Source organism: Prunus mume, linkage group LG3, assembly GCF_029339155.1.
Source record: "Prunus mume cultivar Tortuosa linkage group LG3, ASM2933915v1, whole genome shotgun sequence".
Taxonomy (NCBI): domain Eukaryota; kingdom Viridiplantae; phylum Streptophyta; class Magnoliopsida; order Rosales; family Rosaceae; genus Prunus; species Prunus mume.
The window spans coordinates 9,713,631-9,732,812 of record NC_142700.1 but is presented as its reverse complement, the minus strand read 5'-3'; the positions used below and the strand labels follow the sequence as shown (position 1 = coordinate 9,732,812).

Genomic DNA, 19,182 nt, shown 5'->3' with positions numbered 1-19,182 from the left:
CTCAATAAAAAAGGAGTCATATTACAGAGATCGCATTTAAAGACGGCATTGTGTAATGCATGTTTAATAGAGATGGAATCCACTAATATAATGGTTTTCACATCTATTGAAGAGGTGATATAAAATGTTGTCTATAAATGTGGTATCCTTAGTATTTTTCAAAAAGAAGATACTATAGTTATAGCTTTTAAAAAAAAACAAAAAACAAAAGAGTGGAAAAAGGGAATTCGCGTGTGAGTTCACAAGTTATAAATATTCCATACAATTTATAGTAATTGTGTCAGATCTTATAATCTAGTGTCATGTGGTTTATGTCTATATTTCTTCGTTTAGCACTTTTTTACTAACCAAATTATAAAACTTTAAAAAATCAAATATTAAGAATTAAAAGTAAATCATAAGATGTGATGCGATTGACAAATTGTTACCTTAAGTTGACAAGCTATCTGGTGCCTCAATGACAATATTTTACAACCCATTAGAAGCACTTTATGATAAGGAGCAAGCCAAACCGTTTGGGAGTGCTTCTTCCCGAAGCACTTATGTAAGTAGCGCTTATGCTAGTAGCTCTTATCTTATGACATAAGCGCTTCTACAAAGAAGTAGTTTTTTGTTTAAATGTCACATTTAAAAGTGTTTTTACACTACATATGTCACATCGAGAAAAGGTGATCTTCATCTTCATCTTCATCTTCATTGAGAAAATATCAAGTCAAACAACCTAACATACTCGTAAACAAAGCCAAAAACATATGCAATGCCCCAGTAGCATTCACATACAACATAAGTATGTCCTAGCAGTCTTGACCCAGAGATTTGAAGTTTTGAAATTTGTATAGTGAAACACAAAATAGATTAATAGACAATAAAAAGAACACAAAACACGGGTTGTTGTTCCACAAGTGCTAAAACATCCTTCATAGACCAATCATATCATACTCATAATCATTGATGACAAAACAACAGTGACGACCATGGACATTAGACGAAAACTAAAGCAGTCGTGGTTCAGGGACCATTCACCAGAGATTAATAATAAATTTAATTGAAATATAATAGGAAAAAAGGAAATGACTTTGCTTTGGTCATCATTAAGAGAAAAAAAAAAAAGAAGAAGAAAGAAAGGGTATTTAGGCATTTAAAAAAAATTAAATATAGGTATTTTTGGCATTTTAAAAGTTTCATTAAAGGGAGTTAAGTGCTTCATGTGTTTTTGTCCTACAACTCTTTTAAGAAAAAACACCTCTCAATTGCTTCTTCCAAAATCACTCCAAGTGCTTTTGGATCTCATCCAAAGTGCTTTTGCCATTTTTGTCATACACTATTTTTAAAAGATAGAAACGCTTTCACTTATTTATAAGCGCTTTTCCATGCTCCAAAAGCACTTTCAAATGGGCCTCAACACCCTTCGAGTGCGGGACACCTAGTGGTATTTACTCAAAAGAAAAAAAAAGTTGCATGTGATTTTTATCATCCAAACAGCCCCTATAACTTCGACCCAAAAAAAAACAAACAGCCCCTATAATTTTCCGAGGTAGTGACTGTACTAAAGAGGTATAAAGTAAAATCCTGTCACCATCAGCTATAGTTGTAGATAGAGAGATACCGGACTGCTCGACACAGCAAACAAAGGCAGACCCTTTGGCTTCTTTCACTGCCACCTGAATTACCTCTTAAAAGCCAAGCCCTCTATTTCTATGGTCTTTTGATTGAATGGCTTCATCTCTTTTCACAAGGACTCTCTTGGGTCATCATCGCCTTTTCCACTCTGCTTCACACTCACTCTGTCAAAAGCCCCAAATTTTATCTTCTCTGTTCAGTGTAAATCTCTCTGCGTTATTTCTCAGCAATCTCCCATTCGGTTTGTGGGCTTTGTTCTTTTGGTTGATATTCTGAATCCATTTGTATAAATTTGTTATCTTTTGCTTGGTTTATCGGTTTTGATTGTAGTCTTTCATTTTTCTTGCTCCATATATCAGATTCTTGATGGGTTTTTGTTTTATCAGTGAATTGAGTAGGAAAAATTTGGTTTGGAACGTTTTGTAGTGTTTTCCCGATAAGGGATTTCTTGTTTGATCAATCAGTGATTTGTGGTAATATTTTAATTTACTATTGTGAAGTTGTTTAGTGTAATTATTATGTACATGGTCTCAGTTCCTGACTCTAAAGGCGTCACTAAGAGTGTAGCAGCGCTGTTGGACTCCAGTAGCCATGAAATAAAAAATAGAGAAAATTTGTTGGAGTCTGCTTGTTTATTTTCTAGATTCCTGTTTTGATTGTTCGTTATGATTTAAACTATTGGTCTTGTATCTTAATCAAAATTATGTAAATGCATAGTTCTTGCGGTGAGTTATTAGCTGTGTGTTTAATTGAAAATCATATAGAGTTCTTAAATATTGGTTGATGTACCCGTCTTTGTCTTACTTACAAGATAACTTCGATCAGACCTTTGAAAATTCTGTATTTTTAAGGAAAGGGCTTCCTTAAAGATATTTTTTCTGGACTAAGTGTTTGCAGTGAAATTATTGTCTTCCTAGGGTGCAAAGATTACTGCATAATAGGGTTCCTCACTGATAATATCATTATGGTTTTGCATATCGTAGTCTATTTGGTGAAGTTGTTAACTTGATAATTAGGTTCATTTATTCATTTTAAAACGCACTAGTCAGTTTGAGCTACTTATTGAATCTTATCTTGTTTCTCATGCTAAGATCTACGTAATGTCTTTTCTGTCAATTCAGAGGGGAATAGCACACTTACGAGCCGACCCTGCCTATACGAAATATAAAGCATCTGGTTGGGTTCCTCGTGCAATGGCTTCGTCAGTAGCTGGGGCAAGAGCAGAGTTTACAACACAATCCGTGTCTACAAATGAGCCTGTTGTTTCTGTTGATTGGCTCCATGCTAACCTTAAGGAACCTGATCTGAAGGTACCTTGTGTTGGCTTGTTTGTACTGTAAATTTTCCTTTCATCCCCCCTTTTCTTCCACTGGAGTGTATGTCTGGAAATAAGTTGAAATTCTTACCATTTAATGCTTGGTGCTCAGTGTTCTTTCACCTTCATGGTATGGAATTTGTTTTTTGATCTGATCATGAAATCTGTTGCTATCTAAAAAATGATATGTGTTGTCATCCTCATTATCAATACTTTTTCTGTCTTTCTCTATGTATATACTAGCTATAATCAATGTTTGTTTTGTTCTTATTATATAGAATTGTCTTTTTTACTTGGAGACATTTCTTTTTTCTCTTCTTTATTATATGCATCCTTTTGGTCCTACATGTTGGTAATATTTATTTAGTTATCTACTTCAGGTGTTGGATGCCTCTTGGTACATGCCTGATGAGCAAAGGAATCCAATTCAAGAGTATCAGGTGTTCACTGCGCTTTCTGTTTGCAGAAGTCATACTTTATGCTGTAATTGTTTTTTATTGTGGACAATTGCTGCTACTTTATTTCTCAAAAATACTCCTCAACTCCAATCCTATTCCAAAATATTTCATGTTATTTCATGGTGTTTCAGCTTCCTCTCTGGTACAGTTTTGTCAATTTATCCGCTCCATCATGACAGGTTGCTCACATTCCCGGTGCACTTTTCTTTGATGTAGATGGAATATCAGATCGCACTACAAAAGTGAGATGCTTTCTCTTTATTTGTCTTGTTGCCCTTCTCTAAATGACATCTTAGATTTCTTATATTCTATAATAATATATACTAAACACTAGTCTTTTAGCAGTAAATAATTTATTTCATGCTATTATATGAGTTGACTTTGAAATACATTCTTATTTACATGGCCAATTTCTAAGAAGATTCGGATTGATTAAAGATGTTAATATTAGTCTCATATTGATGTTGTAGGTTTTTAGTTGTGTGTGCCATCATTGCCAGGCATAAACATCACTTTTGTAACTATCTAGCAGTCTCCTGTTGTTTGCCTTTATTTATGATTTAGAAATGATGACTTGTAACAGTTACCGCATATGTTACCATCAGAGGAAGCCTTTGCTGCTGCTGTTTCTGCTCTTGGCATTGAGAACAAAAATGATCTAGTGGTGTATGATGGAAAAGGGATCTTTAGTGCAGCTCGTGTATGGTGGTAAGTTATGGGGCGAATGTGAAAGATTTAGGGCACATTTGGTATTGTTTAACAAAACAGTTTTCATTTTGGAAAACCAAAAATGTATGTAAAACTCGTTTGGCACCGTAATCGTAATTTTTTTTGTTTTTTGTTTTTTTTCAAAGAAACACGGATACAATTCTGAAATTCAGCTTTAGTTTTAAAAATGTTCCCATGATGTTTTCACTCTTTTGTCCGATACCCTTAGCTACTCGCTCTCTCTCCCCTGTTGTGGCTCTTATATGACACCCACTTATCTTGTCCAGCCTTCTCTCTAATTCTGATGTAGTACAGCCCGTAGATGTTAGATTAAGCACTTAAACAATAGAACAGAGAAGAATATAAGAGACTGAGGAGAAGAAATATAGATCAATAAGATGAGATAAAGGGCAGAAACAGTAGAACAAAGAAGAATATCAGGGATTGAGAAGAAGAAATATAGATCGAAGGGATCAGAAAGTTCTAGGAAAAGGTTTACTCAACATTCAAATCTGCATTACATGGGGGTATTTATAGCAAACCAAAACCTAGACATAATAGGATAAAATTCCCTTGCTTAAACAGAAATCCTAACCCAAATAAAAAAGTAAACTTAAAACTTGAAATCTGGAAATCTGGAAAAGTTGAAATCCTACTAGAATTTAGAAAACTAGAGGATCTAGGAAACTAACAAATAAATTAGGAAACTTATAAATTTAGGTCCTACACGTCCTGCATCAAATTCCTTTTTCATTTCTTCAATCACTGTACCTCTTATCATTGAAAGGAATTGATGAGAAATCAGCATCACAAGGAGAAAAATTTATATAAGTAGCATAATATCTACCAGAGACATTCTTGAATTTTCAAATTGCACAGTTCAGTTTCTCATTTTCATTAACAGTTTTTTGAAAATTGTTTTGTAAAATGTTGCCAGATGCCCCTTTAAGTTTTAACTCATGTGAACTGTATTAAAAAATGTGTTTTATGCTTTTATTTATGTAGCATGAACTAATGCTTCATTTCCTTATAATATGAAAAGGATGTTCCGAGTATTTGGCCATGACAGAGTCTGGGTTTTAGACGGAGGCCTACCAAGATGGCGTGCATCTGGATATGATGTTGAATCTAGCGCGTCTGGTGATGCAATTTTAAAAGCTAGTGCTGCCAGTGAGGCAATAGAGAAAGTATACAAGGGACAAGCAGTAAGTTCACAATTTGTATACTGAGTCTCTGACATCAGTTATTTTTTGACAGAGACATTTTTGGATTCTCTGATCCAAAAGCAATTAACATATGGTTGTGGTTTTTTCAGTTTTTTTTTTGTTTTTTTGTTTTTTTTGTGAATGTTTGATATCTGATGTTTTGGAACTCGTTGTATTAATGATTAAAAGGATTATGGAAGCTTAAACCATGTGCACTTTTCTTGACAAGATAAATTTCTAAACTCTTAGGTTCTCTTCTTCTCACTCCGTCGGTTTTAGTTTCTGTTTGTTGTCTATTTTTTCTATACTTAAGTAGACATATTTTATTGGAGCATGGATCAAAGTGGAAGAAATGCTAGCAATTTTTTGTAGTCCTTTGTCATTTTGTTTTGTGATGTTAGTGTGTACATTGTAGCTTTTGGGATCAATAACTGCTTGACATCTAGAAAATTTGTAGTTGTAAAATTATTATTGTTTGCTAGTGACAGAAGTAAAGAAATTTGGGAGTTTGATGACAATGATGAGGGGGTTGAGCTGTTGAAGGTTGGCCTAGAGTTCAGAACTTTATTTTTCCTTTTTTCCTTTTTTGGGGGGTGGGGTGTTGGTCCTCACAGTTGCGATGTCCATTAAATTGACTTTATCTCATGTTCCAGTTTTTATTATTTAACCTGTGATACTTTTCAAGTCTTGTTGTGATCATTTCGGGAAATGCAACATTCTGCAGGTTGGGCCAACTACATTTCAGACTAAGTTTCAGCCACATCTAATCTGGACTATTGATCAGGTTTGGTTTGTTTATCTTGACTAACTACTAAAGGTGTGTGTCTCAAATTAATCCCGGAAATTGGTGGCAATTACGTCACCCTGAAATCCTTTGAAAGAAAAAGGTAGCACCGAAAAAAGGAAAGAGCGGGATGGTGGTTTTTGGATGTTTGGACATCCGTACCAATTGACTAAAACAATTAAAAAGTTGTAGACTTGCTTTTCCACATTTTTGGTTTTCCTTCGTTCCAATGGCTTGGCTCCTAGAAGCCCCTCCCCTGTCTTTTGCTTTCCAGACCTTGAAGGACATAAAGGTATAAATGTAACCAAGTGATTGATGTGAGAGTCAACAATTGCAAGCAAGCACTGTAAATAAGTGTGTTTGTTTTGCTATGCTTTAAAGAAAATACAAAATCTGTTTCCAATTCATCCTGGTTTTATATTTCCTACTGTATTTTTCAGGTTAGAAAAAATGTTGAAGAAAGAACTCACGAACATATAGATGCCCGATCAAAGGCCAGGTATTCTTTATACTAAAGCAATTGCATGTGCTTCATGTGCTCAAGTTTGACATTTTTAGCCAGTCTTCAGCATATAAGTTTTGTTACCTGGGTAATTATGTGAAGCTTGAGTAAATCTTGGTCTGCTATTTTCCCCATAGTTGTGTGAATCACCAGCTGGAACTTGTTCAGGCATCATGTAATAATTGGTTGGAATTCCTAATCTTGACTGAAATAATATAACAGTAGGTTGAGCACCCTTACTTTTTCTCTGTTTCTCTCCCCTATGCAAAGTAAATTATGCAGTTATATGGAGACACTTTGGATTGATTTCTATTTTGATGTGGGTATTTTTTTAGTAATTATTGTGTGGGCTTTGAAGGTTTATTATCTTATCTGGCTTGATATCCATAAAGTTTGGTTTTACATTAACAATCTTGGATTTGATGTCTTGCAGGTTTGATGGAACTGCATTGGAGCCCCGGAAAGGGATAAGAAGTGGTCATGTACCTGGAAGCAAGTGTGTCCCTTTTCCTCAGGTAATAGATCAAATGCTTGTGTTTGAGCTCTTATAGTGGTGACTTAATGATGCATCCCTAGGATTTGTAATGATTCAATCAATGAGTGTCTGAAGAACTTGAGGCGAATACATAATGGATGGTGGAGGATTTTTTGTATGTTTTTAGTTTTAACTATAATCGTCTCATTCCTCAGATCTGAGTTAACATTCATTTATAAACATTTTCAGTAATTCAGAAACTAAAAGGGTTTTCTGAATATATGTATTTGTAATTGACGGTTAGCTATCTGAAATAATGAACAAAAAATTGTGTACTTAGTCTGACATTTTCAGAGCTTGATGCAGGTGATCTATACCAACTGTTTAAACTATAATATTTTTGGAGTCTGGTTATGAGCATGATCGTAGTCTGATTGTTTTAAAATTTGAGTGAAGTATATGATTAACCATTCTACATTATTTAAAATCGGAAGCTAGCCTAAATGTCTCAATTCTGTTGCATCAAAACTTTCTTTGCAATGTCGGCAATTTCCACGCCCCTTTCCCTAATAATCTGTTTCTTAATTTTTTTGAAATTGCAATAAAATTGTGTTGATTTCTGTCAAAGAGCTATGCTGCATAACTGTTGATTAACAAATGTGTTTGTTTCTTTACAGTTGTTGGATTCTTCAGAGACACTCTTACCAGCAGATAAGTTGAAAAACAGATTTGATGAAGCAGGTAAGAATTATTTTTTGTTTTTATTATGATTTCCCGTTAAAAATCTCAAAAACTTTAGTACATTTCTACTTAGTTCTTTAAGCCATTGTTACCTGATCATTCTTGTTATAGGATTAATCCATTTTTTCTGTTTACAATGAGGTTTTGGATAAATGTAATAAGAAAACAAATAGATAGTAAGTACTTCCCGACTCCCTTTCTTGAACCTATTTTTATACTAAGACATAATATAATGATCAACAAAAGTCATGGTTTCCTTCCCCCCGCCCGCCTCTTACATATATACTGTTTTTTTTCTTTCAGAAATTGTGGGTTATATTCTGTAGTAGCACATTGTAATTGGTCACAAGGTGTCTGAATAATGTTAGTTATTAATGATCCTAACCTCATGCTGCAGGCATCTCTTTGGAAAGCCCTATTGTTACTTCATGTGGAACTGGTGTAACTGCTTGTATTCTTGCACTGGTAATTATCTCTCTCCAAAAGTACACACAAAGACATATATATGCGGTGTGTGAGTATTTATATGTTAGTAAGATGAAAGGACATAATTGTAAATTGTCTGATAAAAAACAGTAAAAAATGTGAGTGTTTAAAATCATGACTATGTGAATGTTTTAATCTTGGATCAAGATTAATCCCTTGTACTAGTCCTTTGAATGAAAGGATAGGCTTTGTGATTTTGTGGGTTTGTTGCTGCACATTTCTGATGTTCTTAGACACAATAAAGCTAGAGATGCAGATTGGCAGCATATGGCTGTACCATCCATGCTGCTATAATGCTGAGCCTGTATTCATGAATTTTTGTTTTAAAAAAATTCGGAACTCTTTTGTTCATACGTATTCATGTGGTTTCATCCAGGGTCTTCATCGACTTGGTAAGCCTGAAGTAGCAGTCTATGATGGATCTTGGACTGAATGGGGAGCGCAGTCCGACACACCCATCGACACTTCTTCGTAAAGTGTTTAAATCCAGTGGTATTGCTGGAAGCTTGTTGGCACCATGAGCAACCTCGGGTTTGCCTAGTTGCTTACTCATATTATGACAAAAGAGGTTGTAGCTAAGTTTAAAAAATCTTGTTATAAGTCACGTTTTTGAATACCAACTTGTGTTTTCGTTGTTAAAATTCTCAACCTCTACGCCCCTCCACTGTTTGAATCCTGTTGAGGATCTTATGTGGCACATGAATCAAAGCAGCAGATTGGAAGAGGGCTTTCTGTGTTTTATTATTGATCCATGATAAAATAAATTAAGCAGGGAATAAATTGACACGCTTTGCTAATAAACATAATGTGTTTTTTTAATAAATGTTTTCCGAGGATGTTATAGAAAAGAAACTAACCCGCCGCATTTTCAAGTCAAATGGAAAAGAATCATACATACGAGAAAATAAAAAAATGCGATCCTGAAGAGAAAAATTATATTTACATGAAAATAAAATCTTGTCAACGACTAGATGTGAGCAGCTGGTGGAGATTGTTGGAGAGCGAAGGTTTTGATTGAGCATCAAAGTGTTTTGCTAATATCTCCACAAACTTCTCTGGAACCAAGCAATTGTTCTCTAAATATAGCTTCTCTTGAATAATAGGAAATGCAACTGCTTGCAGCTCTTCAGCAGGAGGAGCTCCCTTCAATTCCTGCGTGTATAACAAAAGAGAATTGGCATAAAAACCCTACAAAAATAGAATGAGAAAAAGTAAAAACAAAGAGAATTAGATAGAAAAAACCATCAAATCTTTTTTAATTTTTTTAATGGTGGAAGTAAAATTTAGAGGGAAACTGATCAAAATACCTGAAATGACCCCATGAATTCAAGAATGCCAACTTGAGCCCGCAAGTACTTGACAAAGTTGTAGGCAGCAGTGAGCATCTCAGCTGTGTTCATCTTGCTTCCTCCAGGAACAAGCTTCCCTAGCTCTTGAGTCTTCTCTGTGATCTTCCTCCTCCTTTCTCTAGCCGCAATACTCTGCGCAGACACGCATTTTTCTTCCACTTTCTTCTTAGCAGTAAAACCAATCTCATAGTCATTAAATTTTGACTTGTTGCTATCAGTGACTGTCTCCTCCGGATGCTGATTAAATGTGAGCAATGAAGTAGCAAAGACCCCAGGTGCCTGAAGCAACTCGGGCAAGGGACAAGAATCTGGAGCAAACGCATCATAGAAAGTTGCGGGTGTGAACTCCGGGTAAACGAAATCTTGGAAGCATTTTTGGCGTTTCGGGTACGGGTAAGGATAGAAATCAAGTTGTGGAAACATGTCAGGGGTAGTGAGATGTGGAAGAAGAAGATGATCGTCACTGGTAGAGTCAGGATGATAGTTTTCGAGGTTGAGAAGATTGTAGGGGTCATGGCATGGATGATCATCAAGAAATAAGTTGTTGGGAAGGATGGAACAATTGTAGTCTAGTTGGTAATATTTGAGGAGCTCTTCTGCTGCTAATAGCTCTGCTTCTATATTTGGCTGGAAACAGTTGGTCATCTCTGAGCCAAAAGACTGAGGTGGAACCGTTTCCCTGCTAGAAAATGAACTCAAGGCCATGGAATGTGTGTGCTCAATTAAAACCTGAAAATAATAGAAATTGTAAGAAAACAAAGATTATAGAGAATGAACAGTAGCTAGCACAAAATAAAATAGACATGCATTGCATGCAAAAAAAGATGTGTTAAAGTTCATGTACAAGCTACGGCAAAGTAGGCTAGATTCTTGAAAAGATGAAAAGTAAACTAGCTAGAAGTGTGTGTGTGTGTGTGTGTGTGTGTGTGAGAGAGAGAGAGAGAGAGAGAGTACCTGATAAGATGCTGTGCAAGAGAAGACAGAAGCAGACCTAAATAAGACCTGAAATTAAATTGATTAACAATAATTAATTAACTGCAAAACTTACAATAACCGACCTAATCCTGACTGCATGGCTTGCGGGAGAGAAAGAGAGAGAGAGGGTTTGTGGGTTGAGAAAAATGGGGGAGTTGAGGTTTGGAACGGTTACCAAATAACAACCCGCGGGAAAATCTCTAGGGTTTTTAGCTTATCTATAACTGTAACTAAAAACCGCTATACATAAGACCAGCTTGGTGTGGCTGCAAGTCTGCATGCCCCCTCTTAATTAAACTCCTAGATTTTACTTTTTTTTTATTTCCTATATCTTTGACTTGTTTAAGTTATTTACGCATGCAAGGAAACATATGAAAAATCACATTTTTAGACCTTATTAGCCGATTACATATTGTCAGCAATTGATTTGTAAATTATGACCAAAATTTAATCAAGACATCAACCCTTACATATCACATGGCTGGTTGGTTCTTGTGGTCTAAAAATATATGGTCTCTCTAGCATTACTTAGAAAGCATATATATACATATATATATATATATATATATATATATATATACCTTAATGAATAATGAGCGAGCACGAGTGATGACCGATATTTGATACAACAAACTTGTCAATTTATTTTCGTTTTTAGATTCATTGATTAATTAATATCATATATTTTGTGAATCTTTATAGAAGTAGACGCTTTTCCCCCTTTGTTTTCCTAGAAGAATTTGTTATCTTACAATACGTCATCTATAATTGTAATAAACCACAACTGTTCCTCAGTAAAAAAATCCAAACCAAACAAATGAATTTTTTTTTACTAACTATAACACGTCAGTACACGAATAGGCAGAGTTAGAATTTTTGGATTTGGAGGCCAAAATGTAGAACGTAATTATAAATGGATTTATGATCTTAAATTAGGAGGAAGGGGCAACACTAACTTTGATTATGAAATTTTCTGTATGATATCTTCTTCTTCTTTTCAAGCTTGGCTTTGGCTCCGCCTCAAATATTGCTCTCTCACTAGATAATTTGACATGTTTGTCTAAGGTTAATCTAACAACGTTACTTTTGCTCCAAGAAATTTCAAACCCTCGTTTGGAACCGTTTCACTTACCACCAAATATAGAGGCAGAGAAAACAGGGGAGAAAAACAGGGTAAGAGTGTAAGGTCTTGGTTCATCTTCTCTAGATTAATGCTTTCTCGATTATATTTTATTTTCATCTTTTGAATTCTACATGAAAATCTCAAACTGAAATGCTCTAAATTCTATCTGGTTAACTTCAACCATGGCAACAGGAGAGAAGTCAGAAGCTCCCCAGAAGGAGAATAAAGTCACCCATTCTGAGGAAGAAGAGAAGAAACCATCTAAGGATATCCAAGACAAAGGTAGTGAAGCAAAGGAGGTGAAAAATGCAGCAGAAATTGGTGAACCTAAAAAAAATGAGGCTGTGTTTGAAGAGGTAATTTTGGAGGAGGAGAAGAAGAAGAATGAAGGTGAAACAAAGGTGATTGTGGTGGAGGATAAGAAAAAAGAAGCTGAAATAGAGAACAAGAATAACGAGGTTGAAAAAGGCGGTATCTCCGAATCAGCTAAAGTTGAGAAAAGTTCAGCCATGGAAAAAGTAGTTCCTCATTCTGATGAACAAGAGAAAAATCCATCCAAGGATGTCCAAGACAAGGGTATTGAAACAAAGGATGGGAAAAATGCAGGGGAAGCTGGTGAACCTAAAAAAGATGAGGGTGTAATTGGAAAGATGTTGGTGGAGGAGAAGCAGACTGATGCTGACACAAGGGATGTTATGGCGGAGGATAAGAGAAAAGAAGGTGAAGCGGAGGAGGCGGTTTTGGAAGAGAAGAAGAACAATGATCAGGTTGAAAGAGGGGATGCTTCTTCAGAATCTACTATAATTGAGAAAAATTTATCATTCAGGGAAAAAAGCAACTTCCTCTCTGACTTGAAAGAGCATGAGAAAAGGGCTTTGGTGGAGCTGAGATCGAAGGTTGAAAATGCAATACTCGGGAACAAGTTGTTTAAGGGAAACAAGGATCGAGTAGTAGGGGATAAGAAGGAAAAGATATTGGAGAAGGAAGGTGGAGATAATGAGAAAATAACAGAAAATGGGAGGAAAGGAGAAGAAAACGGTGTGAAAGAAGCTGAGAAAGAGAAAGAAACTTCCAAGAAGGTAGAAGAAATCGAAGAAAAAGAAAAGACATTAGAGAAGGAAGGTGGAGAGAAGGAGAAAACAAATGAAGGGAAGGGAGAAGAAAATTCTGTGAAAGAAATTGAGAAAGAGAAGGAAAGCTCAAAGAAAGTAGAAGAGATTGAAGTTGCAAAAGCATTGGTAGAAGAAAAGTTGGTAGTGAAAGAAAGAAAGAAGAAGATGGTAAAGAGAATAAACCTTCCAAACAAGAAGATGAGGAAAAGGATAAAAAGGCTGAAGAAGGCCAAAAAGAGAAGAACAATGTGGCTACTAATCAGGAACGAAAGGTTGACGTCATAGATGAGGATATTGCAATTTGGGGGGTACCCTTATTGCCTAGTAAAGGGGATAGTGCCACTGATGTCATACTATTGAAGTTCTTGACGGCTAGGGATTTCGAAGTCAACGATGCTTTCGACATGTTGAGGAATACACTCCAGTGGAGGAAGGACAACAATGTCAATTCGATCTTGGATGAGGACTTCGGTGATGATCTTGGTTCCATAGAGCATGGATGGTGCCAGTCGTGAAGGGCATCCGGTTTGTTACAGCAACTTTAAGCTGCTTGGGAATGAAGAGGTATACAACAAGATGCTAGGGAATGAAGAGAGCCGTGAAATGTTTATGAGGAGGAGGGTTCAACTAATGGAGAAAGCGATTCAGAAGCTTGACTTTAAGCCTGGTGGGGTGTCCTCCATACTCTTAGTCAATGATCTCAAGGACATGCCTGGCCCCTCTAAGAAGGAGCTTCGGCTTGCTACAAAGCAGGTCGTCGGGCTACTTCAGGACAACTATCCTGAATTTGTTGCAAGAAATGTAAGAGTTTTTCCATCCATATATAACCTTTTTATTCGTGACACTTTGAGGTTCCACATTAAATTCCATGCATCTTCAAACTTTTCATGCCATGACTTGTACTGCAATTGATGGAAAACTTTATTTTCCTGTGTAGATCTTCATCAATGTTCCTTTCTGGTACTATGCCTACAGTGCTAGCACTCTCCTATTACCTTTCTTAACTCCAAGAACCAATAGCAAATTTGTCTTCGCTCGCCCTTCCAGGGTCACGGACAATTTGCTCAAGTAATGTTCCTTCAATGTCAGTAATTGGTGGCTAATTGGTCAACTGGAAAGTTCTTAACCAAACTTGAACCTTCTTCATTGCAGGTTCATAGCTGCAGAGGAACTACCAGTCCATTATGGCGGGCTTAAGAGGGAAAATGATCCTGAATTCTCTACTGAAGATGCTGCCTCAGAGATTGTTGTCAATCAGTCATCATCAGAAAGTGTTCAACTCCCAGTACCAGAGGTATGTGCACTCGAAAGGGTTATTATATTTCACTTCATATTCTTTTGATCTTTTTAATTGAATCTTGTGGATTCATTAGAATGACGACTATATCACTGTGTTAATGTTGTACGTTAAACAGGTAGGAACAACTTTAATCTGGGAAGTGATTGTGTTGGGTTGGGAAGTGAACTACAAGGAAGAATTTTTTCCAACTAATGAAGGATCATATGGCATTATTGTTCAAAAGGACAGGAGGATTGGTGGGCAACAGGGTTCTCTCCGAAACTCTTTTACAAACAAAGAACCTGGAAACGTTGTGTTCACAGTTGAGAATGGATCGTTGATCAAGAAGAAGCGTGTTTGTTACCGGTACAAGATCAAGAATACTTCTTCCTCTTGAAAAATCACAGGAGTTATTTAATAAAAATGGCATCACCATCCTTTGTAATTGTGAACAGAGTTTTAAATAGCTAGTGAAGCATTCAAAATTTTCTTTTCACAATGACAATGCCATTTGTGACATACCAGACATGACATTTTTATTTCCACACATTTGTATGAACTATACTATGCAGATACTCACAAAACTTTATTGCCAGAATTAAAAATTCCGTGTGAACGGCGCCACCATTTTTGTGAATCTTGAAGTTATGTTCTACGGCATGTCAATTCTTGACTCCAACTGTAGAATCATGCTGAGAGATGAACATGCCTCTTCTTATTGAAGCCTTAAAAGATTGGAAGAAGCAACTAAATGTGAATACGAGAAAAAATAATAATAGTATATATTTAATATATCTGTAAAACTAGCATCAACAGATCGCGTGGCCTAATGGATAAGGCGCTCGCCTCCGGAGCGGGAGATTGTGGGTTCGAGTCCCATCGCGATCGTTTTCTTCATGTCAGTTTTTTCTTTTAATCCACCACAAGTTTACACCTTATTCTTCCAGTAATGGCGAATAATCAACTCCTTTTTCTACTTTTTTTTTTTTTTTACTTTCTATTTTCACCAACCAAAAATTACTGAAATTTACTTGTATTTAAGGTTAAAAGTTACTAATGGATCGAGGAACTGCTGGTCAACAAATCAAACTACTAATTTTTCTAATGAAAAAAATAATTGCTCAATAATTTTGCCATGTGATGACTTGATTGCTACTTCAGCATAAAAGTGGAAGTTATATAATTTTTCTAGAGAAAATGAAGTGGCGGAAAAATTTTAATTGCTCAATATTGATTATGAAAAATGCCATTTTCTCAAGTGGCGGATAAGAAAACTTGATTGCATTTTTACTTCGTAGCACTATTTTCATAAGTGGGAATTTGATTTTTTAGTTATTTGAATCAAAGGTAAACTTAAGTGGAGTAATATAAAAATAAATTAGACATTTACAATATGTCTTAATGAAGCACCTATGAGAAATATGCTGCTCATCCATGGTGGATGTGTGGTTCAATCCCTATCATATGTTCAATCACTTTAATACATTGTTTAGTTACAAGTACACACTACAAGGCACGGTAATATTGTTGCTTGATGTAAATTCTTTTAAGTATTTGTACCATTTAGTGTATTTTCGATATGGAATTCTAGCATTACGGCAATTTAAAGCCGCCAAAACTCTGTTGCTAAGTTCTCAGTTGATAAATCAATTTGTCAAATTTCGAACAGTAAATAGATGATTGTCCCCAAAAATGATTTTCTTATACAATAAGTGTTGAAACTAACTAGGTACTTGAATATCAATTAGGTCTTATCCAAAGGATGAAATTCCATATGTTTTAAAGGCACAAGAATAGCGTGGTTGGTGAGCAAATAGGGCTTTACTAGCATCATCTACTATTGTTGACAAATCAATTTGCTGTAGACCTTGCTGATTGGGCATCTAAAGCTTTGGTTCAAGAGGTGTGTGGTTTATGAGAGAAAGAAAAGCTATTTTTGATTTTGAGTTGGCTCATTTTTTTTATTTAAAAAAAAACAAAACAAAAACAAAAAAGTGATTTGGAGATGAGGAGTTGAGCCATTGCCTGGACTGAGGGCGTGTTTCTTTTTTTTCCTTTCTGGATTTTTTTTTTTTTTTTTTTGGCTACAATAAACTGATTTGGTTTATTTATAAATTTTATTCTTTTTTTTCAACACTGAGATTTTTTTTTTTTTTTTTGCTACAAAACACTAAGATTAATTATTAATTGCTACCCACTCATAGTAGGTGGGTTGTCCAACTTAGCTTAGTCTCTATCATATTGCAATCATTTTAATACCCTACTTAATAATAAGCCCACGTTATCAGACTCTGTAATTACAAGATCTGATATAAGTATTTATAAGTATTTGCATGTGGGACTCTACTGTCCTAATTTTCAGGACTCTACTGTCCAAATTTTCAAGTGACATAATTGCTCTATGTTTACTTGTTGAAGTACTTGTGCCTGTCGCGTCTGTTTGCACCTCATCCGCAGATACAGCAAAATAAAACAAAACATTCGTAAGCCATGAACTCAATAGGAAAGTTTCAAAACGGGATTCTACAAACAATCATGAACCTTATGAATGATGTGAGTCATCTGTCTTCTCTTGTGCTCCCCGAGCACAAAACTAAATTATATTCCAATCATATAGCTGGGCTTGGGGCTTGAACATTGAACTTTGAACATATTGGTATCTATCAATATTTAGTTAAAGCCACAGGTCTTGAAATACAAGTGACCAGGGATCTTAATTTGTTGACGCTCAAAATGGGTTTCAACTTAGGTAGATGTGAAGTGGTGGATAATGTGTGAAGGCGTGGGCTTTTAGCATGTGTATGAGCTTTTGGTAGGCAAGGCAAAAGACTGTCTTCAGCAGGTGACATTCAGCATAAGTAAAATAAATAAGCATGCAAAAGACAAGGTATACGTGGTTCACCCGAATGATGAGATACGTCCACGGAGAAGAATGTTCTCATTATGATAATGTTTGTTTACATTTGTACAAAGGGTAGACCCAAAGATAAAGGGAAGAAAGCCCAAGGCCTAAGGTCCAAGATCCAAGATCCAAGCTCAAGGGTCAAGATTCAAGACTCTGGACCCTTTTCTAAGTGGAGAGTAGTCTTATTTTATAGGTGAAGGGGAAAGTTTCCACCTCTTGTAGTCTTCCAATGTGGGACTCCTTGCCTTACTTAGAGTTGTGACTTGTGGTAAGGCTTCTTTAACTAAAGTGATGACCTCCCAAAGCATGGCACGTGGCTGATCTTGCTTAATTAATTGCTTAGTTAGTTGCGATATCAACGTAATTAATAATCGTTAATAGATACCACATTAATTAATAATGCTTAAAGTAAAGGAACTTAGCAAATTCAATGGAAAACCGTATGATCTCTTATGTGGACTTAGCATGAGAAGCTCTTATGAGGGGTGAAGATATGTCTTTTTTCTTCAAAGAATAGTAAACATCAACTATAAGAAGTCAAAAAATATTATGGTCGATAGATGCAAGACCTTGAAGGACATTTATAGATGAATCACATAGATCTTGAAGGTCTTTAAATATGTTGGAAGTTTAAATGAAATTCAAGGACATTTGTCCCATATTAGTAGAAAGAAGAAAGAGTGAGATTTTTATAAGTGTGGAAGTCCCACACTTAATAAATGGAAGTCGGGCCAAGTGAAAGCCAATTGGGCTTCCAAATCAATTTGGGCATTAAATATTATATACAAAATATCTAATTGTCAAAAAGATAGGCCTTGGTCCTTAGGCACTTGGGCACATTAGTAGTGAATAGTTAGTAATAAATATTTTAAGTAGCATCCTAAATGATATCACTTAATAAATAATATTTAGTTATAAAAAATTTGAATTTAATAAAATTCTTAAATAGTAATTAGTCACTAAGTAAACAATAATTAAAAAAGAGAAATTCAGATTATGGTAATAGTATAGCCGCGCGGCTATACTCTTTAAATAGCTAACAGGTGCCTTTTTGTTTTTACAATTTTTTCTCCATGATTTTCCTTTGTCAATAAGACTAGTCTAGAGCATTATCGATTAAGTTTAGGCCATTACCAAGGTATAGCTATTGTCCCGTGTTGATTTTTTACTTTTCAAGAGTTTATACCCGTATAAAGAATGTAGCATTTTTCCCATTGAATACTCGTATTATACACATACGTACGTATTTCTCAATACTACAATCGTTTTTCATATACGTCTTAAAGACTCGGTATAATGAAAGTAAACATATAATACACGTACGCACGTATTTTAATGATTATTTAATATCAAAGAACAATAAACAAAGTACACAAAATAATTCAAAACAATTAATTACTATTTACCAAGTAATTTACGAAATCAGTAAAATATTTAAATGTTCACTAAAGAAATAATAATTAAAAACTAATTCAAGTAATTAAAAAAAGGCTAAGGTATTACTTAATTACATGTATTAAATTAAAGAAGTTGGCCAAAAAACAAAAGTAAGGAAACTAATTTTATATTTTAAAATTTTTAAAAAATAAAGGTAAAAGGAAGAACAACCTCTCCCGACAAAATTACCTATGCCGATGAAATTTCGTCGGGGGAAACCTAATCCGGCAAATTTTGTCGGCATAGACTTGGGCCGACGAAATTTCATCGGGAGAGGTTTTTTTTTTCAAAACGTAAATATAAACTTAGTGTCTTTAGGTCAATAATTTCTTTTGGTATCTTTAAGCACTTGGGCACATTAGTAGTGAATAATTAGTAATAAATATTTTAAGTAACATCGTAAATGATATCACTTAATAAATAGTATTTAGTTTATAAAAAATTTGAATTTAATAAAATTCTTAAATAGTAATTAGTCACTAAGTAAACTATAATTAAAAAAGAGAAATTCATATTATGGTATTTATAGAGTATAGCCGCGCGGCTATACATTTTAAATATCTAACGGGTGCCTTTTTTTTTACAATTTTTTCTCCATGATTTTCCTTTGTCAATAAGACTAGTCTAGAGCATTATCAATTATGTTTAGGCCATTACCAAGGTATAGCTATTGTCCCGTGTTGATTTTTTACTTTTCAAGAGTTTATA

At 35.1% G+C, this 19,182-nt stretch overlaps 3 protein-coding genes and 1 non-coding gene across 5 annotated transcripts; 3 read left to right on the top strand and 1 right to left on the bottom strand.

Annotated features, from left to right (window-relative positions):
* The first annotated feature begins 1,584 nt into the window (after positions 1-1,584).
* MST1 (mercaptopyruvate sulfurtransferase 1) lies at positions 1,585-9,018 on the top strand. 2 transcript variants are annotated; one of them, XM_008227906.2, is made up of 12 exons: positions 1,585-1,821; positions 2,742-2,930; positions 3,316-3,375; positions 3,573-3,635; positions 3,977-4,101; positions 5,144-5,306; positions 6,031-6,090; positions 6,531-6,589; positions 7,026-7,107; positions 7,745-7,808; positions 8,206-8,273; positions 8,671-9,018. In XM_008227906.2, exons 1-12 carry the CDS (start codon positions 1,714-1,716, stop codon positions 8,767-8,769), a joined length of 1,140 nt encoding a protein of 379 aa, XP_008226128.1. In that variant the 5' UTR covers positions 1,585-1,713; the 3' UTR covers positions 8,770-9,018. The 2 variants fall into 2 exon arrangements, with proteins under 2 accessions (XP_008226128.1, XP_088904583.1); XM_089048457.1 differs by having other exon boundaries at positions 1,721-1,861.
* A 236-nt stretch (positions 9,019-9,254) lies between these two features.
* Positions 9,255-10,472, bottom strand: LOC148918679 (uncharacterized). The gene is made up of 2 exons (XM_089048676.1): positions 9,602-10,472; positions 9,255-9,446 (listed from the first exon to the last, which is right to left on the bottom strand). Exons 1-2 carry the CDS (start codon positions 10,346-10,348, stop codon positions 9,255-9,257), a joined length of 939 nt encoding a protein of 312 aa, XP_088904802.1. The 5' UTR covers positions 10,349-10,472.
* A 1,407-nt stretch (positions 10,473-11,879) lies between these two features.
* Positions 11,880-14,721, top strand: LOC103325724 (uncharacterized). Its single transcript, XM_008227907.3, is given in 6 exon segments — positions 11,880-13,021; positions 13,024-13,343; positions 13,345-13,654; positions 13,791-13,921; positions 14,006-14,147; positions 14,269-14,721. Coding segments are annotated over 6 exon segments (2,262 nt in total). The 5' UTR covers positions 11,880-11,923; the 3' UTR covers positions 14,530-14,721.
* Positions 14,722-14,947: 226 nt separating this feature from the next.
* On the top strand, positions 14,948-15,020 carry TRNAR-CCG (transfer RNA arginine (anticodon CCG)). The gene has a single exon. It is a non-coding gene; the product is annotated as a tRNA-Arg (tRNA).
* The last annotated feature ends 4,162 nt before the right edge of the window (positions 15,021-19,182 follow it).

Excerpts from the sequence above, each read along its gene's own strand:
- MST1 (XM_008227906.2), top strand. The coding sequence starts at position 1,714 with ATGGCTTCATCTCTTTTCACAAGGACTCTCTTGGGTCATCATCGCCTT. Across the intron at positions 2,931-3,315 it reads TTAAGGAACCTGATCTGAAG|GTGTTGGATGCCTCTTGGTA; the intron begins GTACCTTGTGTT and ends TATCTACTTCAG. Across the intron at positions 7,809-8,205 it reads AAACAGATTTGATGAAGCAG|GCATCTCTTTGGAAAGCCCT; the intron begins GTAAGAATTATT and ends CTCATGCTGCAG.
- LOC148918679 (XM_089048676.1), bottom strand. The coding sequence starts at position 10,348 with ATGGCCTTGAGTTCATTTTCTAGCAGGGAAACGGTTCCACCTCAGTCT. Across the intron at positions 9,447-9,601 it reads AATTCATGGGGTCATTTCAG|GAATTGAAGGGAGCTCCTCC; the intron begins GTATTTTGATCA and ends TTATACACGCAG.